Source organism: Salminus brasiliensis, chromosome 24, assembly GCF_030463535.1.
Source record: "Salminus brasiliensis chromosome 24, fSalBra1.hap2, whole genome shotgun sequence".
Lineage (NCBI taxonomy): Eukaryota > Metazoa > Chordata > Actinopteri > Characiformes > Bryconidae > Salminus > Salminus brasiliensis.
In genome coordinates this window covers 18,114,723-18,137,653 of record NC_132901.1, presented here as the reverse complement: position 1 = coordinate 18,137,653, position 22,931 = coordinate 18,114,723, and the positions used below count along the sequence as shown (strand labels likewise).

Below are 22,931 nucleotides of genomic sequence, written 5' to 3'. Positions count from 1 at the left end.
ATTTTTCATGAAGCTCCGTTTATAGTTTCCCAAGCTCTAGATCATCTCTTTTATTAACAGAATAATTCAGAAAATGCTTTAAATAATTTTATTCCACTCACTGGCCACTTTATTTGAAACACCTTCCTTCTATCTCCACTCATTGGCCACTTTATTAGAAACAGCTTCCTTCTACCTCCAATCACTGGCCACTTTATTAGAAACACCTTCCTTCTACTTCCACTCACTGGCCACTTTATTAGAAACACCTTCCTTCTACCTCCACTTACTGGCCACTTTATTAGAAACACCTACCTTGTGTTTCCACTCACTGGCCACTTTATTAGAAACACCTGCCTTATGCTTCCACTCACTGGCTGCTTAATTAGAAACACTAACTTTGTACTTCCACTCCCTGGCCAATTTACTATTACTATGCTATAGAATACTATACTACATAGTACTGTACTATTCAGTGCTATACTATACAATACTATATTACACAGTACTGTACTATTAAGTACTGTACTATTAAGTACTGTACTATTCAGTACTACACTATACAATACTATACTATACAGCACTGTACAATGTAGTACTATACTATACAGTACTATACTACACAGTACTGTACTATTCAGTACTACACTATGCAATACTGTACTACACAGTACTGTACTATTCAGTACTACACTATGCAATACTGTACTACACAGTACTATACTGTTCAGTACTGTGCAATTCAGTACTATATTATACAATACTATACAACCCAGCACTGTACAATTTAGTACTATACTATACAATATTATACTACACAGTACTGTATTATTCAGTACTATACTATACAGTACGATACTACACAGTACTGTACTATTCAGTACTACACTATGCAATACTGTCCTACACAGTACTGTACTATTCGGTACTGTGCAATTCAGTACTATACTATACAATACTATACAACACAGCACTGTACTGTTCAGTACTATGCTATGCTATACAATACTACACAGTACTGTAAATTTCAGTACTGTGCTATATTATACAATATTAAACAACATAGTACTGTACTATTCAGTACTATACCATACAATACAGTACTATATTACATAGTACTGTATTACTCCGTACTATACTACTACAGATTGCAGCTTATCTGCTGCTGCACAGAGTATCAGACACCCTCTCCTCATTCATCATTATTCATTTCTGACCACAGGACCACTGTCAGACACAGCAGGGTTGCTACGGTTTTTACACACATCAGTGTAAGTCTACCATTGTGACTCACAAGAACCTGTCAGAACCTGACCACTGATAAAAGGTTAGAGGGTGGCTAAAACTACAATCTGTAGTGTGCCTTTAGTAGGTAGTAGTCAGGAGTTTCTGAAAAAGTGGCCAGTGATTGAAAGCACAATGAACGTGTTTCTAATAAAGTTGCCAGTGAGTGGAAGTATAAGGTAGGTGTTTCCAATAAAGTGGCCACTAAGTGTAAGTACAAGAAAGGTGTTTCATATAAAGCGGCCTCTGTGTGTGTATTAAAGCATGTTCTTTTTAGTAAGTAAGTAAGTCCAAAGTTCTGTTTATAAGACACACAAAAACAGGACTGGAAACTGGGATTTTTTTCCTGGGATATATTTCATTGTATTTATAAAATTATAATAGTATATATATATATGTCGAATAACTTCATTTCTTCAGCAATAAATCTTCCATTAATGTTTACCTGGCCCTGCTTTACGTATGGCAGGGCTTATTCTAAACTCCAGCTGTGGAGCAGCAGTTAACACAGGCCTTGGTTACAGGTGTCACCTTAGCAGTAAATCACAACAAGGTCAAAATCAATGTGTCATTGTAATCACACCTGCATTGCTAACCAGCTGCTCGTCTTGGCCAGAATCAGATGTCATATGGCAACCTATGGCAACTTCCTGATAAAGTGACCTCACATGCTGTGACTTGGAGACCAGAGCAGAATGTTCATAAACATACAGGTTATATCCGGGTGGATAGCTCAAATTTGTTAAGTAGATAAGCAGCTGTTATGTAGCGATTAAAATAAATAAAACAGACTGAACCAAAACTGTTGTATTCAGTTTTCTGCCAGATGCAGTAGGGGGCGCTTCTCATCTGAAAGTACAGGCATTCCTCATCTGAAATGTAAAATGCTGTACAGTAAAAGCTCATGTGTGTCTATGCAGTCAAACAGATTCCACATAAACACTGGTGAAAATGGTAAAGTCCTGTTATTTTTGTGGCAGTAATGCCAAATATACTCCAGTACAGAATGGATAATGCTGTAGTGCTGAACCTAGTGAGGGAAAGAGAAAGCACCACAAATAACAGCAATGTGACAAGCATCTATTTTGTTAAAATGTTTATTAAATCAGATCAAATTTATTTGAAAAACACTGTTTACAATGGATGTTACAAATTTGGTAATAGAAAGTGGGCAGCTAGTCTGAGGCAGGTTGCAGTAGCTGGAGGGTGAGCAGTGGCCAGTGGTGACTGTGATAACAGGAGAGCCTAACGATCAAACATCTATCAGTGTCAGGCCAGACAGGTGGGCACTCATATACTCTGAAAATAGTAAAGAAGTAGAATTAGTTCTGTTTGGATTTTTGGAGTGCAGAGAATGTGATCATTATCAGATTGGCAGGTCTGACTATAATAGCCTAACTAAAAGGAGAGAGCCAGAAGGTAACACAGACATGGGAGCATCCTGAAACAATTGGCATCCACTATTCACCTCCCACAAATGTTTGTGTTTATGGCATTTAGCATGTCACTTGCTGTTCCCTTTAAGAGCCAGTTGCAGGGTGACTTTGGCAGATTGCTATTTCAGTGGCACAAAGCTAAGGCATACTCACGTTGGGCATGCGCCTGTGTTGGCAATTCACTGCCAAGATAGCAATGAATGTCTGACCGTTGACGTCTGCCTATGTTGTTTTCAGTCAGTGGAGCGCCTGTGTTCTTCGTTGCCAAAATAGCCATACGCCAGAAATTCACCTGAACGCAGCTCATTTTGAGACCGCCATGCCCAATCGGCGTAGATATATTCGCAATCACCGTGCTTTATAAAAGACGCAAGCAGAGGGCTTGAAAATAGACTGTTGCTGTGGTGTAAGATAGCAATGAGCATCGCAGTGCATCTTGCACAGGGTATAATATACACCCTTAATGGTGTAGGGTTCTTTAAAAAGTTCCTTAGGAAAGGTGGTAGCAATGGTGCTATATAGAGATCCATCCCAACTCAAAGAAGCCGTTGGATGCTTAAATCGTCAGCTCCCCCCTACCTATGAGAACTATGAATAATTTGAAGTGAATATGAAATAGCAAAGAAAATAAATGATATTGGGCTCAGTCATGCCTCTTGCCGTGCGCGAGAGTTTACACAGAGTCAGGCAAATTAAAACTTCTGTCCACCTTTGAGCTCATATCACTAATTTTCAATGTAATATCAGAAAACAGAGGGTGGTTCCTTTGGCCCGCTGGCTCAGGTAATGACCTGCCCTGTAAATCTCTGCAGGACTGGTGTTATTCTCTACAGGCCTGACTAAAGATAAGCTGAGAAACCCCTCAGCTTTCAGGAGTTTAATAATCGCTATCTTAAGTTTATATACTGTAACTTTACTTAACGTGAACCACATTTCCCTTACTGCAGTGTGTGTATCTCTGAGGTGGAGCTTATGGCTGCAGTGTGTTAAGAAGTATACACTGGCCTGTGGATACACTTTTAATGCACACTTCTGCTCACCCCTGTAGGTGGTAGATGAATTGGCTAGGCTAAATTGCCCCTGGGTATGAGTATGTAGGTGAACGATTATTCGGTTCTTTGAGCGATGCCATAGAAGAACCACTTTTACTTCAATAAGGAATCAAAAAGATAATTTAAGGTAAATTGGTAAAGAACCTTTACATCAAGTAGACATGGAAAAGGTTCTTCATGCTGAAACATCTCTATTATAGAGTCCCCTTTCAGATATGCACAGTAACACAAAACTTACCCAGAGGAGCTGTATGTACTGGGTATCAGTTGTACAGGACATTACCTGGACTTTATCCTGACAGCCCCGTAGTACAAGGTCCGGGTAATGTCCGAATGAGATCATGTGTGAATAGAAGAGGTAATTTTCTGGAGAATTCACAGTGGGCATACTCTTTGCATCCGGTCATCCCTTCTGCACTGCCCCTTGCCTAAACCGTGTGAAGCATTTCTCGTAGTGAGAACGCACCTGACACAGACATTTTCCAGCTGTACTGCTGCATGTGTGATAGGGGATAATGTCCAGACCTGATTCTTTGGACATTTTCCGAAAATCATACCTGATAACGGCTAAATATGGTCCTTTCTGGAAACAAAGGGGTTATTTTATGACACTGCACCTTTAAATAATTATAATAAAATAAAATAATAAATAAAAAAAAAATCACCAAATGTTTAGAAGTGTCATATTTAAGTACCGCATCAACATTTAAATTAATGGCATTTTGCTAACACTCTCGTCCAGTGCGACAATGTTACTCGTATTACAGAGTTGGAGTCTTACTGGTGTAGCGCGGCAAAGTCACCCAGACCAGGAATCAAACCTCAGAGAGTCCTGTCTGTTTTGAGAACCACTGCTATGTAGAACCTGAGATGTTACCAGCCTTCACCCACTGTGACAGTCAAATCAAAATATTATGACCACCCCTGTTTTGGATTGAACTCGGCCTGGGACGTAACCGGGTTACGCCCACCAGTCAGCAAAAGAGGGTGATAATAGGGTACCATGCGAAGGGTGGTACCTTGAGATCTGAGGCACATAGTCGCCAACACTCTGCTGACTCAATAAGTGTAGTTCCAAACCTCCTCTGGCATTAACATCAGCACAAAAACTGTGCATCCGGAGCTTCATGGCATGGGTTTCCATGACCAAGCACAATGCCAGGTGTTGTATGGAGTGGTATAAAGCACAACGCAACTGGACTCTGGAGCAGTGCAAGCTTGGTTCTGTGGAGTGACAGACCATGCTCCTCTATCTGGCAGCCTGATGGATAAGTCCAGTTTTGGTGAAAGCCAGGAGAACATTACATTTGGTGGAGGAGGGATAATGCTATGTAGCTGTTTTTCAGGGCCTGGCCAATAGGTCCTATAGGTCCCTTAGTTTCAGTGAAGGAAAATTATTTAATGCTTCAGCATACCAAGTTATTTTGGACCATTGTATGCTTCCAGTGTGGGGAAGGCCCTTTTCTGTTCTGGCAGAACTGTTCCCCAGTTGCCAAAGCAAGAAGGTCCATTAAGGCATGGATGGGTTTGAGTTTGGTGTGGAAGAACTTGACTGGCCTGCACAGAGCTCTGTTCTCAACACCACAGAGCACCTTTGGGATGAACTAGAATATAAGTTGTGACCCCAGCCAGCTTGTCCGGCATCAGTGCCTGACCTCACAAATGCTCTATGCTGTTCTGGATTAATGGGCAAGACTTCCCACAGACAGACTCCAAACTCTTGTGGAAGAAAGCCTTCCCAGAATAGGGGGTAGGGGTTAACTCCATATTGATGCCTGTGGAATTAGAATAGGATGTCATAAAAGCTCCTGTAGGTGTAATATGTGGGTGTCCCAGTACTTCTGTATATACAGTATATGCATAGAGGTGAAACACACTCAAATGCCCTGAGAACGCTGCTAAACTCTGGTGTGCTGTTTCTGCCTGTTATGGAAACGTTTCCCTATTCTGCACCTGTGAGGGTTAATATGTCAGTGTAACAACAAAGCAGAGGGGAAACCCAGCAGCGACTTCAGTGTGCGTGGTCAGCCCGGAGGCTATTGTTCAAAATAAAGAGTAATATGGAAGCGTTTTGCCCTTTGAGACGGAGAACAGTAATAAATGGTGTATAGTGGCTTTTCTCTCTCTCCGACTCATTGAAATGACCTTTATCTCATGTACTGCTTATTCATCCTTTGGAGTGTCCTTTAGAGGGAGAGAGAGTTTTAATCTTCATCACAGCATGCCTGCAGACAGTGTGTGTCACAATTACTCTGTGTATATCTGTGTGTGTATGTGTGTGTGTATTTGCGTGTGTGTCAGCTCCATACACTCTGAAGATTGCCATTGTGTCGCATTAAGACTGACATATCAGCCTCGTTACGGCAGCGCAGATTTATGGCTCTGTCGTCTAATGATGCTACGTGTGTGTTACTGATGATGACCACAGGATGTGTGTGTGTGTTGAAAAATGGCAAAGTTAAAATATAGCTCTTTGTGTGGTAATGTATGGACAAAAGTATTGGGACACCTGATCATTCATTGTTTATCCTGCTTTTGTTGGAGTAACTGTCTCTAATGTCCAGGGCTTTTCTACTTTTCTAGGGAGCATTGTGGTGAGGATTTGATTGCATTCAGCAACAAATAAGTTAGTGAGGTCGGGGTGTTGGATGATCACCACCCCACCTCATCACCAAAAGCTCATTTCTTCCAAAGGTATTGGATGGAGCACAATCATTGCTGAGAATCCGGTCCACTGCCTCATAGCTCAATGCTGGGGGGCTTTTTACCCCTGTAGCCCTCACCTAGTTTTAAGCATGTTGTGTGACAGTGATGATATATATATATATATATATATATATATATCATCACATATATGTATGTATGTATGTGTGTGTGTGTGTGTGTGTGTGTGTGTGTGTGAGAGAGAGAGAGGGAGACAGAGAGAGAGAGACAGCCATACGTTCTGTGTGTTAATGAGGACTGCTTTATGTCAGTGGCTGAGTGAGTCATGGCTCTTCTGAGTAAGAGACAAATCAGTGTCTGCTGTCTGCATCACTCTTAGTATGTCACAATTACCGACTGTGTGTGTGTGTGTGTGTGTGTGTGTGTGTGTGTGTGTGTGATAGAGGGAGAATTTTAATCTTAGTTGATAAGGTGGTAAGAGGAAAGGTGTCTGAGAACACCTTTTTCTGTTTAAGAAGGGAAAAGGTGCGTGTGTCTGTATGATAGCATTTGTGTAGGCTCAGATGAATAGGCAATGCAGAATCATTAGCGAGAAACACACACACACACACACACACACACACACACACACACACACATTCACATTCTTTTTCTTTTTTTTTGCCATTCACTCTCTCTCTCTGTCTTTCTCTTCATCCATCTGTCATTCTTTGTCTCTCTGTCTCTCTTTCTGTCCTTCATTCTTTCTCTTTATTTCTCTCTCGTTCATTAGTGTTTCCTTCATTCTTTCTTTTTGCCCTTTCTCTCTCGCACTCTCTTTTTCTCATTCTTTACCTGCAACTCTCTGACTTTTGCTCTGACTTTCGCTCCCCCGTCTTTCATTCTTCCTCTCTTCTTACCTTTTTTCTTTAATTCTTTTTTATCTTTCTTATTCTCTCTCTCTCTTTCTCTCTTTAATTCTCTCTTTCTATTTCTGTCTCTCTCTCTCTCTCTCTCTCTCTCTCTCTGAGTCTCTCTCTCTTATTCTCTCTCTCTCTCTCTCTGAGTATCTCTCTCTTATTCTCTCTCTCTCTCTGAGTCTTTCTCTCATCCCCCCCCCCCTTTCCCTCTCTCTCTCTCTCTCTCTCTCTCTTTCTCTCAGGTGATGTGTGTGGGTGGAGAGGTGAAGACACTGCTCTGCTATTGTTTTTGATCATATTCATAAAACTGTATTTCAATGAGGGAGATCATTTACATTTATATTAATGACGCCGTCTCCTTGGAGAGAGAGTGTGTGTGTGTGTCAGAGAGAGAACACTGCTGGTATTCCAAACACAATTACACATCTGCCTGCTGTGTGTGTATGTGTATGTGTATGTGTGTGTGTGTGTGTGTGTGTGTGTGTGTGTGTGTGAGTGTGTGTATGTGTGTGTGTTGTCCTTGGGATTCGCATTGTCATGCTGTTCAATTTGATGGATAAATGGTGTGTATTGTTTTAGCTGATGTTTCTGTGTGTCTGAGCATCAGTACACCCTTTGGGATTGATTGTGTGTGTGTGTGTGTGTGTGTGTGTGTGTGTGTGTGTGTGTGTGTGTGTGTGTGTGTGTGCGCACACACTGCCTTGTCACCAGATTTTGAATTCCTGAGTGTCTCTTTTTGTTTATATATTTTTTCTCCCAGTTTGGTACTGCCAATTAACCCACCCCTTTGTAACTCCCCCTAGCCCCAGCAATGATCCTGACACTCACTGCCCTAGGAGTGTCAGGACTTGTCAGGACACATGTCTCTGATACAGGCAAAGCCAGCCAACACCTCTTTTTTTAAACGGCTGTCGCTGATACAACGTCACCAGGCAGCCAACACAGTCAGAGGAAAGCGTTAGGTTGCCAGCTTCACCACACCTGGCTAACAGGCGCTTGTGCTGGCCAACATCGCTTTAGGAGTCATGAGTCATGAAAAATTGATCTACGGAGTGACTGCTAACATCTGAAGGTACTTACAGATATATAATAAACATGAGGCAAATTACTGCATAGAGGCAATTACAGATAGATAGTGCATATGGGATATTGGACTGGTGATATGTGTAGGATACTAGGTAACACTGCTGCCCTCCACACAGCGGACTGGAGTATGAGTCTGCTCTCAAGCACACTATACTATTCCAATAAGAGCTCTTGAGCCAGACTCTAGACTCCACGTCTTCCGACATCTGGAACCTTATTAAACTGTAAGTCGCTGTGGTTAAGAGCGTCTGCAGAGCGCTATAAATGTGAATGATTAGCTTAGAGCTATTCTCAATTTCACTGTAAAGCGTAGCTTTGTGCTAACATTGCAGGTTTAATTCACTCTGTACTTTGAATGGAGTAGCAATAGGAAAGTAAGGCTTGCCATGATACTTGCTTGTTGTGTACATCAGATTTTTGACAGGTTTCACTGGTTGTGTGGTTTTCCACACTGTTCATTCAGGACACATTGGGCATAAACATCAATAACAAATGTGAGCATTTGAGCTATCAGAGGATATCAAGAATAATGTATGTTTAAAAAATGTAAGTCAAGTTAACCTACACTGATAAAGTGACTGATTACATGGTGTTTAGTTTAGTGAAAAGTTTTCCAAAGGAGCTCCTCCAGGAACTCAATCATTCCTCAGTACTCTAATATGCTGCCTGTGCAAATCATTGGAATTCTTCAGGATAAATCCTCAGGATAATCCGGTTGCTTTTTTGAAGAGCCCATTTGAATAAAGGATCCTAAAGGATCTTCATGTTACTATATTTTCTTGTCTAATATTGAGGAACCTTCAAAAAAGGTGCTTTAGAAGAAAAAGGTCCCTTGACCCTGTTTCTCAAAGTGCCTTAAGAGGTTCCGTCACAGTTTCAAACCAAAAAACCTCCAAAAAGTATGAAACTGTAGACTAACCTCTTATGGTGCTTTGAAGAACCTTCAAGAAAATCCTTTTAGAAGAAAAAGGTTTATTAAAGGTTCCTCATGGCACCTTAAGAGGTTCCTCCACATTTTCAACTGAGGAACCTCCAAAAGTTCCTCAAGGATTTTAAACTTTTACCAGTGTAAGAAACCTTTAGAAAGTTCAGTTGGACCTTTTGGAGGTTCTTCTGTTTAAAACTGTGGAGGAACCTCTTAAGGTGCTTTGAGGAACCTTCAAAAAATAAAATAGAATTAGAAATAAAAGGTCTCTTGGAGGTTCCGCAAAGCACCTTAAGAGGTTCCTCCACCGTTTCAAACTGAACAACCTTCAAAATTTCCTCAAGGATGTTATACTTTTAACAGTGTAAGGAACCTTTTAAAAGTTCATTTCAATGAGATCAATTCAAGAAGTTCTTCAAAGTAGGATATAAGAATATGGTAACCTAAAGATCCTTTAGAAACCTTAATTCACATGGGTTCTTTAAGGAGCCAGATTTCACACTGAGGAATTCCTCAATTCCTCAAAACTTCTCACAGGCACCTTTAAGTGTGTTGAAGAATGTTTGAGATCTTGGAGGAGCCCCTTGGCTCTTGGAGTAGTCTAGAGGTTCTTTAAGGAACTACTTGTTTTTTATAGTGTAGGTAAGGATTCTCCCTATTAGGAATAAGGCCTTCGTAATCTCGGACTCTTGACATGGAGAATTGTGGTATCGATGGGATTTGAACTTGATCTCCTGCCTTTTGGTAAGCAGGCAGTTAGACAGTTGTGCCACTCTGATTGAGCTGGGAATTCATGTACATTTCTGTTTGAAAGAAAGAAGGGAAGGTAAATTTACCAATCCTAATCTAACATCTGCTGAGACTTCCTTGTATCAACTTGTAAGTTGAGTGTGTAGGTGGGAGATATGAAATTTATGGAAGGTAAATGTCAAAAATATCTACATTTTTGACAACTTCCATCAATTTTTACTAAAAGTGCAAAGATGGGTGGCATGTTCCCTCCCCCAACTCATCCCGAAGTTGCACCAGTGAGCATTCTTTTGCAGGCAAATTGTCCACAAACTTTTGACAAGCAGTGTGAGTATATCTGTGCATCTCCCTCTCCTCAGAGCCTGCTGTCGTGTGTGGCTTTCGGTTACGGCTGTGAGAATTTCGCCCGTTACGAGGAGCAGGGGGTGGGCATCCAGTGGAAGAACATCTGGATCAGCTCACAGGAGGACGACCCCTACAGCTTCATTGTCTCCATCATCATGATGCTGATCGATACTCTGCTCTACTGGATCCTCACCTGGTATATCGAGAATGTATTTCCAGGTAAGAACACTTACACACTGGAGAAAACTACAACCCTACAGCCCTGGTCTTCAGTCAGGGACCCATTTAACTAGAGGGGTCAGACTTCTGACTTCAGAGTTCTTCTGATGCCCACTCTGTCCACTTTCTCCTTCAACAGGGCAATACGGGATACCCAAGCCATGGTATTTTCCCTTCACCTCCTCCTACTGGTGTGGGACTCCGGTGGGCTCTGATGCTGAACCGGAACCTTTAGATGCACTGGAGGATCAGAACGGTACACACACACTTACACAAACACACTAAATGTTCAAAAGTTTGTACACACCTTCTCATCCAGCGTTCCACTGCTTTGCACTATTAACATTGCTATGATGATTTGATCGCATTAAGCCAGGAAATTATTAGTAAGGTCACCCTTAAAAAAGTGCTCTTCAGAGGTTCTTTAGTACAGGATCATCGCTGTCACACAAATCTCCATTTTTATGTTTTTTTACTTTTTCACGTAATGTAAATTTGGTTGTTCTTTACATTGTAACAGCATTGTATGATGAATGGACCAATAGAAATGCTCCAAAATGACTTGGAATGAAATCTTTTTCCACTGACCTCAATTGAAAGTTAAGAAGTTTTTTCCTTCTCCTGTAAAGTTGCAGATTTGGGGATACAAGGGTTTTTCATGACAGCAATAATACAAAACCATTGCAACTCATGGACAGCACTCATTAGGATCTTGGCCTGGATGAATTTTTCATCAGTATGTTTAATACCATGTTGTATAATTTTATAAGAACCTCTTCAGGAACCTTGGTTCTTTAAAGTACCAAAACGGGAACCAAGCTATACTAAAGGTTTCCAGTGCTATATAGAACCGTTTTTACAAGTAGTACTCTTCAACTAATCCCAGAGGCATTGGATGGAGCACCATTATTCCAGAGAACTTCACTGCTTCACAGTCTGATGCTCAGGGGCTTTATACCCCCCAGGCAATGTTTGGCATTGGGCATGGTAACCCTAGGCTTGTGCACAGCTGCTCCAGAGTGTTTTGTTCAATTGACAGGGCTTTCCTATAGAGATCATAGTCTACAATCTGAAGATTATGGAAGGCTTGTGTCAACAATAGATGCACATCATTCATTCAGTTCATTGAAGTGTTCAAATATGTTTGTAGAGTATATACTGTGTATAACATCACTCTAAACATGTGTGACAGGGTATCTGGAAAGGCCTCCCTCTGGCTTGAAGGCAGGTGTATCTATAAGGAAGCTGGTGAAGGTGTATAAGACTGGAAATAAGCTGGCTGTAGATAAACTCAGTCTGGACTTCTATCAGGACCACATTACCTCTTTCTTAGGACACAATGGAGCTGGGAAAACGACCACAATGTGAGTTACAGAACCATCATGCACACGCATCACACTTAAACCATGTACATAGCCCCACACGTCAGTTAGATTTTATAGACCCTAAAATAGGATCCTGTGACACTAAAAAACTAAACTAAACTGTTACCAAATAAGTCGCAGTAAGTTTCTGCATTATGATTAATAAGAGATTAATAAACCTAGAGTTCAAAGGCACTGATACTGAGTTAGTTAAAGGTTTCTGGGCAGTGGCAGTAAAACACTAATATTAGAATAAACACTAATAATATTCATACATCAAGTCATGATTTTCCATCACTGTGTTCATTAAAATGTTTCCAAAGCTCTCCTCATGGAGTCTAGTATTAAATATATCAGCGTCCAACACCTGGTTTGGTATATCAGTGCTTAATGATGATAAATCAGGTGAGCTGCTGCTGATGGAACTGAACACATCCAGGAGAGCATCCAGGAGAAACCTGGAACCAAGCTTAGTTCTTCAGACTAGCTCACAAGATCTTAACTATGTTCTTCAACATCAGAAATTCTTGTTCATTTTTACTGTATTTCTGTTTACTTGCATCTGTTCTAATGGGATCTGGACTTTTTACAGTGAAAACTCTGTAATTACTGAGAGAAATGGTTCTAAATAATTTGATTAGATGCCTAAACTACATATTTTATTGCCATATCTTTACCATCAATCCATCATTCATCAACACGATTAATGCAGGATTAGAAAAATGGAAAAGTCAAGATGCTGTTTTATAGATATGTATTTAATTAGACATAATTGTAAGAATCCCGGATCATGCTGCTTGCCATCAGCAGCCAGAGTCTGAGAGAGCACAGTTGGCCTTGCTTACTCAGGGGTGGGCTGATGGCACTTCCTCCCCACAATTCTAGTGTGATGTTGGTCCGCACAGGCGTCTGTTAGCTGTTGTATCGGAGCTGGGGAGCTGCGCTATAATGCAGATTAATCATCTTACCAAGTTTGACCCCAACTTCCTCCAGTAGTTCTCTCTTTACAGGGCCTAGTGGCGTATTAGCACTTTTCTTTAGCGATGTATACACAACGTCACTACTGTTGAACTCAGAGGCCGGATTACTTTATTTCTGCTGAAATATGGATTAAATAAATCTCATAACTAACTCTTATTCTCTTACCCCTCCCTCATCTCTCTCTCTCTCTCTCACACACACACAGACACACACAGCTGTTGCTCCTGTCTTAGCTGTTGGCGTAATCCAGCCCACTGACTAATCGTCCATTTATCTTTTAAAAAGTTGATGAAGCCTTTTCTCTATTAAAGCTTCTGTGTCCAAGCTTTGTCATGTTCAAGGCTAAAGTTCTCAAAACCACACTGAGATATTATAAGAAAAAAAAGACATAATAAAAATGACAGTTTATTAGGCACCCAGTTCTCCTACCCAACAGTTTAAGGACTAGCTGTATATTTCTGTATGAAAAGCACCTGCTGAACACCTACAATAAACCATCCAAATGAAGTGTTGCTTACTGCCCACCCTCCTGTCACCCTGTTGCTATAGTAGCACTGTCCAATCTCCTGTTTTCTCGAATTTTTGTCCACTTCTCACTTCATGTTTTTTTCCACCCTAACTATTTGTTTTACACCAAAGCTCTGTGTGACACTCAGGTCAAACCTGTGAGATAACGCAGCTTCTTCCTTCTCTCTAGAGCTGTGTTGAGGATAGCAGCTGTTTCTCGAGATTGACAGTGATGGAGTAAAGGAATGTCGAACCATGCTTTGAAGCGCTTGGTGGTCATCTGACAGTTGGTTATGTTTGACATTTGCTGCCCTTAGGTCAATTCTGACTGGTCTGTTCGCCCCCACGTCCGGCACTGCCTACGTTAACGGCTTGGACATCCGCAAAGACATGGACACCATTCGGAAGACGCTGGGCATGTGTCCGCAACACAACGTCTTGTTTAACGAGTGAGTAGCAGGGGTCAGCCTCATGCTGGTCAAGCAATCACAGTGGTTTGGGGTTGCAATTAAGTGTTAAAGTGTTTGTTGTTGTTGTTGTTGGGCACAAAAAGGAGTAAACAACAACAGAGAACTTGAGTTACTTCATTGTCGCTTAGTTGAAATGATGGATCAGGTAGAAGTAAAATTAGCCTAGTAGGAAACTACTAGGAATTAAGTCTAAAGTATGAAATATTCGTAATATAATAAAATAAAGGATCTAAAGATCCAAAGGGAAAGGTGAGAGCAACAGCTAAGCAGTCCAGAAGCTAAACCAGTTCAGCAGAGTGAAATAAAACAAAAGCTTCACTTCACTTACATGGAGTTCTGATATAGTTAAAGTTTGGGAGGAAGAACATGCCTTCCAATCAAACGTCCTATAAACTCCTATCTTTACCTGATGAGGCGCAAGATGAGGTTTCTGCAGCCCACCAACACCACCCTGTCTCCTCCATTTAACTCAGTCATATCTATTAGTCCTATCTCCACTTATCAGTAGAAATCACTCCACTTAAGCAGAAGCCATCCAAACTCCTTCTCAGAGTTTCCTCCCTCGTACAGGCTCATCCCACATTATCATATCCTAGCTGTCATGCAAAAATAAATAAAAAAAACCCTGTATTTTTGAAATTGTATTTTAAACTTTGTAGATGAAAGGCAATGTAAAAGCCATTTTGGAGCATTTCTATTGGTCCATTTATCATAACATTGTGACACAATGTAAAGAACAGATGGCGATGATGCCTAAAGTTAATTAAAAGTACTAAAAGTAGTAAAAAGTAACATTGAAGATGAAATGGAGGGGGGGGTCATCAAACATCACCTTTTATGTCTCTTGATAATTTTATATTTTCACAACAAAACAAACAGTGAAATGTTAGATGTTCAGACCTGAATCTGTTAATACATACTGCAAAAAATACCATCGCTGCATGCAAAAATCTTGTAGGTTTTCTTTGTGACCAAAGAAAAAAAAATTGATCAAAATCTGGAATGAATGGAATGTTCCTAATGTGCCCAAATCTAAATAAAAACGATTTGAAACGATTCTTTTTTTTTTTATCTTTACAAACAAGGCATTTTTTTCCTACATTCTTGCATTTTTACATGAAAACTTAAAGCAAAATGTTGGACTTGAATCTGTTCTTACAGACTGTAAAGCATTTCAATGGAGGTCAGTGTAAAAAAATTTTATTCCAGGTCATTTTGGAATATTTCTATTGGTCTATTCATCAAAAAATTCAGAAACATGTACAGACACATTGTGACAATTCACATTGTCAAAAAGTCAAAAACAGATACTTTTTATGACTTTTTTCAGACTTTCCAAAAATAACTTATTAGTTATTAGTGTTCAGTGTTATTATTCAGTAATCCCTGTAAATGACTAACTATTATGTTATTTAGAGCTATGAAACAAAAACCTTAGTTAAAAATGAATGGGTGAAAAATTAAATTGTTAGCTTTAAGGTTAAATTATTACGTAACATCAATTGAATTTAAATCAGAGTGCCAATAATAACTGTAAAGGTCAACTCTATCTATTGGCGAAGCGTTCACGGTGCTTTCATAAGTTTTACTAAAACAGTACATTTCAATTACGCCGAATGTCAGGAATCCGTTATTACTACACGCTTGACATACAGCTTGAAGAAGCCATTATTTAATGACCAAATTCGTGAATGCTTATTGGATTCACGCCTCATTTATTGCAGTCAGACAAAAACTCAGTGTGCATTATGCATTACGCCACTGCACGAGACGCATTCGATTTGTAGGAGCGTGTGCGGAATGCTTTATGAAGATGGATCCTGAAATGCACCGTCCAAGCCATTATGCCCCGCCGACTCCGTGATGGATGTGTGTTTTGCAGCCTGACCGTGGAGGAGCACATCTACTTCTACGCCCGTCTGAAGGGACGCAGCTCTGGGGAGGTAAAACAGGAGATAGATCAGATGATCAAAGACGTGGGACTGCCGCACAAGCGCAAGGAGCTTGCCAAGAACCTCTCAGGTATGGCACAGTGGGTGAGTGTGAGTGTATGTGTGTGTGTGTTAGAGAGAGTGTGAGAGAGAGTGTGAGAGAGAGGACATTAGCCAGTGAGGATGTAAAAGCGATTGTTCATTTTTGGAGCAATATTAGATCAATTCTATGATAATTATATGTTGCCGATCAAACGTCTGAGGTCACTTAGGTCACTTGAGGACATGCTGATGATGCAAATCACCAGAATGTCTTTTTCTATACTGAGCCTGACATCAGCAGCTGGAGCCTGAGAGAGCACAACTGGCCTCGCTCTATCTGGGGGGGAATGCTGATCCACAAAGGCTAGCTTCTGCTAGCTGATGGATCAGAGCTGGATACCTGGCGCTTTCCTCAGAGTGCATTGGTTGAGTGGTGATGTTTGCATTGGTGGCAGTTGAATAAGAGACGGTGGCTGGTTATGCATTCTACCTGTCGGAGGAGGCATGTGTCAGTAATTACCCTTCCAGTGTCGGTAGCATGTGAAGAGGGAGAGTGCTAATGAGTGGGTTAAGTAATCCAAAACTGGGGAGGAAAATTGGGTAAAAATTTAAAATGCTTAAATAAAGAAAATAAATAAAATCTTGCCTTGTTTCTTTGGCAAAATCTGTAAAATGGTTAGAACTACTTTTAGCAGTAATCTCAAGATGAAAAATGCCGTTTCTAAAGAATATTTTTAATTAGTTCTTGAGAAAAGTCCTAACAATAAAGCCCTGCTCTTATAATGGTGGATTCCATTGTCCTCTAACAAACAAATGAACTAATTCTAAATAAGAATGTGGCGAATGTCACATTTTTACGAGAGTCTTCGTAAGAACTGTGTATGTGGATTTTAAGCAGAAGAACAAATTAGTGAATAAGGCTCAATGTTGCCAAATGAAGAATTAAGCCTTGAAATTTTTTTCTTGAAGCTTGTTTTTATCAGACAAAGCTGTACTTGAACCTTAAGTTAAACTTCAAGTTTACTTACGAAGAATCGTGATTCTTCTCCACTTATTTCTGCTAGACTTACCTTTTGCATATGCAGTTGGATGCTCTCATATATCTGACCTGCTCAGAAACATCTCCTGAAAAGTCAATGTCTCATACTTGAACTGAAATTTCCACAGTACTGCATGTACGCTAATCACCCATATCATTAAAAGCACCTGCCTAATGTTGTGTAGGGCCCTCTCAACCAAGCCATCACTACAGCTCTGACCCATCAAGACATGGACTTCGCAAGACCTCTGAAAATGTCCTGTTTTATCTGGATACCTTCTGACCTTAGCAGCAGATCCTCTAAGTCCCGTCAGTTGTAAAGTAGAGCCTCCATGGATTGCAACGGGGGCCAGGGTCCAGCACAGTTTGCTGATTTCCCTGCTCTAAGCAGACCTAGCAATTAACAAGTGAGTTGAGCAGGGTTAGCAAGAAACTGTGCGGGAATCTGGTCCTCCAGGACCGGAACCACCCACCCCCGGTCTAGATGCTGTTGATTTTATATAACAATGATAGAGTTTAACTGCTTCCATATAAGACCAGTATGGGGCAATTGAGCTGTATTCGGCAATCACACAATGCTTAATATTAAATAAAGCATCCAGTTGAACTTTGGTCTGATTTTGTGAACAGGTGGGATGCAGAGGAAACTGTCAGTTGCCATAGCATTTGTAGGAGACTCCAGTGTGGTGATCTTGGACGAACCCACAGCCGGAGTGGATCCGTATGCCAGGAGAGGAATCTGGGAACTGCTGCTTAAATACAAACAAGGTGAGTACAGACTCTTTTATTACTCAATTCAGATTACTAGATTTTAGTCCTGGGTTGCTTTGCATTCATTCTGACATATTTTCAATTGAACCAAAAGGGAGAAAAGGTGCCGTATGGTGCTAATATGACTGCAAGTAAGATGGGTGTGTCCATGGGTCTTTTTTTCTTATAATCTTTTTCTAAGATCCTTAAACATGTCTTATTAAATTGAGATGCCATTTTAATATCAGTATTAATACATATTAATGATGTACACATGCTAATTACGACGTCCGTTAAAGCTGTAAAATTCTATGTTACTGCAGCTGCATCCCAGCTCACACACCCCTTTGCTTTACTGAGGCAACTACACTTATGGATGTAGTTCTAATGGGGGCTAGTTGTGAAACACTGTGTAGTAGTGTGTGGTAGTGTGTGGTTTGGGACACAGCTTCACGTCAGACAGTGTGCCTAATATCGAGTAGCTTTCACTTGGCATGGACTCCACAAGACCTCTGAAGGCATATTGTGGTACCAAAACTTTAGCAGCAGATTCTGGAAGCCCTGTATGTTGTGAGGTAGAGCTTCCATGGATCTTAGTAATAAGCCTTGGGCGTCAATGAGCCTGTCCGTGACCCTGTTCACCAGTTGCTGTTCCTTGGAGCAATACCTCCTTTTGGTAGGTTCTGACCACTGCATACCAGGAACACCCCACAAGACAAGAAGATGTTTTGGAGATGTTCTGACCCATTTGTCCAACCACAGTTTGCCTCTTTTTCGCTCAGATTCTTTCACTCACCATGCCTTATGCCTAATGCCAATGCATGGGCTAGAGGGGTATGAAGCCCCCCCGAGATTGAGCTGTGAGGCAGTGGAACTGAGTTCTCTGGAATGATCATGATGGTGCTCCATCCAATACTTTTGTGGTGAGTTGTAGAATTGGGGCGGTGATCATCCAACATCCCGACCTCACTAGTGCTCTCGTCGCTAAATGCAATCAAATGCTCACAGCCCCAGAATGCTCCAGAATCTAGTAGAAAGCCTTCTTCTCTGGACTGTAGATACAGTTACTCCAACCAAAGCAGGATCAACTCTTTTTTAATACCCTTGATTTCAGAAGAAACAATGAATCAGCAGGTGTCTCAATACTTTTGTCTATATAGTGTATGTAGACTCCACCTTTTGACCATTGTAAGCATATAGTTAATTGGTATTCACTCGTTATTCACCTTTTAAATGTCATGGCTGCTTGAATCACCATTCTAAAGGACCAGACTGTTCTGTAACTAAAAGTATCAGTACCAGCAAATCGATCGCACCCCTGCTAGATAAAGACACAGGCATATTTGAACAGCTTGTTTAGCAGCTTGTTGGTTTTAAAAGCTGGAGCTGATTCCTTCAGAATGCCACTGCAGATAATGCTCCTAAACTCTCTATCTGCCCTTAATGAATATATGGATTTTCACCTTATTGACTGGCGCAGTTCATGGGAGATCGTTTGCTAAGTCGCTGCAGGCAAGCTAACAGCGAGAGCATCCACGCAGTGATTGGTATCATTTTGCTTGAAACAGATGTACTGCCAGCTCAGTGTTTAAAAGTCAATAAGCAAATTAAGACAGCGCTCTACGGACATGTTTTCCATGCAGAAGGCTAATTTACTCCAGCAAACGGCTTTCCACAATCTGCTGCCGAAAATCTATCCTAGATCAGGGCTGAAATTCATCAGCGTCACAAAAAAAAAAAATGGCCGTTATTGCAGCTCCGGCCACAATTTCGGCCATGGAGGAAGAGTAAGTGGCCTGATAATGAGGGGGGCAGTGCGGACTCAGCCTAATCACCCGTACCATGATGCATTACACTGCTCTAAATTAGTAATGAACACGTCGGCTCTCGTTGATGAGACACTTATGAAACTTGTCTCCTCTGTGCTTGATCCACGTGATCACCTCCGGAAAACTCGTACACCTAACCAACGAGCAAGTTTACAGTTTTCTATTTTCTATAAAGCCCACATGTAGGTGAACAAGACACCCTCAGCTTCTTCAGGCTTGCACTGAAGCTACGGCTACCAAGCTACGCTAAGAATATAAGTCCAAATGATTGTAGACACCATTTGTAATGAATGCATTCAGTTGCATTACAACCATTGCAGAAACAGATTACAACCATTGCAGAAACAGATGCAGTCCCTGTAGAGAAGTATTGCCAATAGAACAGGATAATCTGCACCGGCAGATGAACCCATTGGCACCATGCCTAATGCCAGGTAAAGGTGCACGTATTTGTCACTGTACAGCAAAATGGGTCCTCCGCATTTAACCCATCTGTGGTAGTGAACACACACTCACACACACACACACACACAAGTGAGCTAGGGGCAGTGAGTACACACACACACCCAGAGTGGTGGGCAGCCAACTCCAGCGCCCGGGGAGCAGAGAGGGTAAAGGGCCTTGCTCAAGGGCCCAACAGGGGCAGCTTGCCAAGCCCAGGAATCGAACCCACAACCCTGTTATCGATAACCCGGCGCTCTAACCGCTGAGCCACCACTGCCCCTGGTGTGGGCCTGGTGTGGGCCAGAGGGGTATAAAGTCCCCCAGCATTGAGCTGTGGAGGAGTGGAACTGTGTTTTCTGGTATGATCTCTGGTACGTTTGGGATGGGCTGGGTAGATGGGGGATGAGCTGGGGTGGTGAACATCAAACATCCTGACCTCACTAATGCTCTTGTCACTAAATGCAATCAGTTGCTCACAGCGATGCTCTAACATCTAGTAGAAAGCCTTAATCTCTGGACAGTATAGACAGTGACTTCAACAAAATATACTCTTTTAAATACCCCTGATTTTAGAAGAAACAATGAATGAGCAGGTGTCCCAATACTTTTGTCAATTTAGTATAGCAAGCGAGACGAGGGAGTTAAAAGAAAGCTATTGCAAGTGAAATGAAAACTATTGCAAAAATAATCATCTTGGCTTTCAAGAAAAGCATGTTTTTTGCAACGATTTGACAAAAATATGACCTACAATGTAACCGCCCTTAAAGGTGGTTAAAAAAACGCTCCGATGCAGTTATACAACCCTGTTTACCACCCTGTTATTTTGCCTCAGAATGAAACGCTCTGATTTTCCTTTTTTTATGGTTAGCTCATCAAAAGATATGAGCCTGTTTAGCATTTTTTTGGCCCTATGACTGTTGGCCACAGATGCATAGCATAGCCTAGCTTCACTCTGTGTCCAGGTAAATCTCAAGGTTTGCAAGGTGCTTCTTTGTGTAACTTTGGCTGGTTTAAGAGGGGCTGAAACACATCTGGCAGTGCTTGTACCTGGGCTGTGTGTGACCCTCATCTGGCAACTGGAAAAAGGCTGCCCAGGTGACCTCAATCTATATGGCTAGTGAACCGAATTGAAGAACTTTCACATACACTATAGTGACAAAAGTATTGGGACACCTGCTCATTCAAAATCAAGGGTATTAAAGAAGAGTTTATCCTGCTGTTGTTGGGATATCTGTCTCTATTACAACCAGCCAGGACATGTTTGGTGTGCTGCATTAGTTCAGAACAGGGGATGCTAGGCTAACTTTGCTAACAAACACTGGACTTAGGCTGCCACCAATCTCATTTCTGTAAATACACATCCAAAAATATCTCTCAACCTGCTTAAACCGCATCCAGATCTTCCAGATTTGTTTCACACAGATAAGTTAATGTGGTTTAGAACTGGTCAGGCTTAGCCTAAAACTAGTCTGCACTGTTTGCTGCCATACCAGCTTAGATTAGTGTAGAGTTTCTAATAGACTAATGGAATATTTAGACTGAGGGCACTTACCTAACTTCACCTGTTGTACACTTCAAACTCGGCCACAACTTTGCAACTTTGTTTAGAGTCATTTAATGGAAGTCAGGTGTCACAACAGAACACACACACACACACAAACACACACAAACACACACACACACACACACACACACAAACACACACAAACACACACACTTTTAAACCCTCTTACACCACAGAAAGTGTTTCCTCTGAATAAAGTCAATGAGCAAAATGCATTAAGAGCCTCCAGTGACATGACCACTAACAGCCTGTGTGTATGTGTGTGTGTGTTTGTGTGTGTGTGTGTGTGTGTGTATGTGTGTGTGTGTGTGTGTGTGTGTGTGTGTGTGTGTGCGCGCAGTGGGTGTGTTTGTGAAGAAGACCTGCTTGTCATTCTACAAACAAGTGTGTGATCAAAGTGCTACAAGTCAGGGATCAGCAGACTGTGATCAATACACACACACCTACACTCACACACACACACTAAAAGACTCTGAAACACCAATCTCTTTTCTTTACCTTGAGTCAGGACTTTGAAAAACATTGTGTCATTAATGGAAACAGGTGTGTGTGTTGGTGTGTGTGTGTGTGTGTAAGGCCAAAAAACTGCGGCATTTCACCTGTCCATGATCGATCACTGTGCTCTCTGATAGAACACGTCATAAATCAAACCTGCTAACCACAACCATCACACACACACACACACACACACACACACACACACATCCTCTCTCTCTAGTGTGTGTATGAATGTCACAAGGGAGATCAGTACACTGAGCATGAATAACTCCCTAAATGGAGCAAGATACAGACCTCTGATCTATGTGGGTGTATGCATGTGTGCGTGTGATAGTGTGTGTGTGTATTGGTGTCCATGGTTATTATTCCAATCCAGGTCACATGATCCTTTCACCATCCATCATACAGATTAAACAGATGTACGCACCCATACTGTAGTGCTGCACACACACACACACACACACACACACACACACACACACACACATACACACATAAACACTGTGTAGTTGATGCTAATGTGATGCAGAATCTACTCAAAGATCCCATCCATGAAGCAAATAGAGGACAATGCTCCAGGACAGGCGTAGACACTAGGCACCCCTGTCTATTTGCCTGCCTGTCTGCCTGCCTGTCTGCCTATCTATCTGTCTGTCTGTCTGTCTGTCTATCTGCCTGCCTGCCTACCTGCCTGCCTATCTATATATATCTATATATCTGTCTGTCTATTCATCTCTGTCTATCTATCTATCAATCTATCTATCTATCTATCTATCTATCTATCGCTGTCTGTCTGTCTGTCTGTCTGTCTGCCTGTCTGTCAACAACAACAACAATACCTGTTAGTATTTGACATTATCTGTTTTGGTATCT

General features: G+C 41.3%; 1 protein-coding gene across 1 annotated transcript in view; it reads left to right on the top strand.

The window, feature by feature from the left end:
* Positions 1-22,931, top strand: part of LOC140547076 (phospholipid-transporting ATPase ABCA1-like) — a 237,774-nt gene that overhangs the window by 110,170 nt on the left and 104,673 nt on the right. The window contains exons 16-21 of the mRNA XM_072670600.1: positions 10,435-10,639; positions 10,779-10,895; positions 11,832-12,003; positions 13,809-13,940; positions 15,844-15,983; positions 17,604-17,741. Of these exons, the coding sequence (XP_072526701.1) occupies positions 10,435-10,639; positions 10,779-10,895; positions 11,832-12,003; positions 13,809-13,940; positions 15,844-15,983; positions 17,604-17,741 (904 nt within the window). The remainder of the gene's footprint in view (positions 1-10,434; positions 10,640-10,778; positions 10,896-11,831; positions 12,004-13,808; positions 13,941-15,843; positions 15,984-17,603; positions 17,742-22,931) is intronic.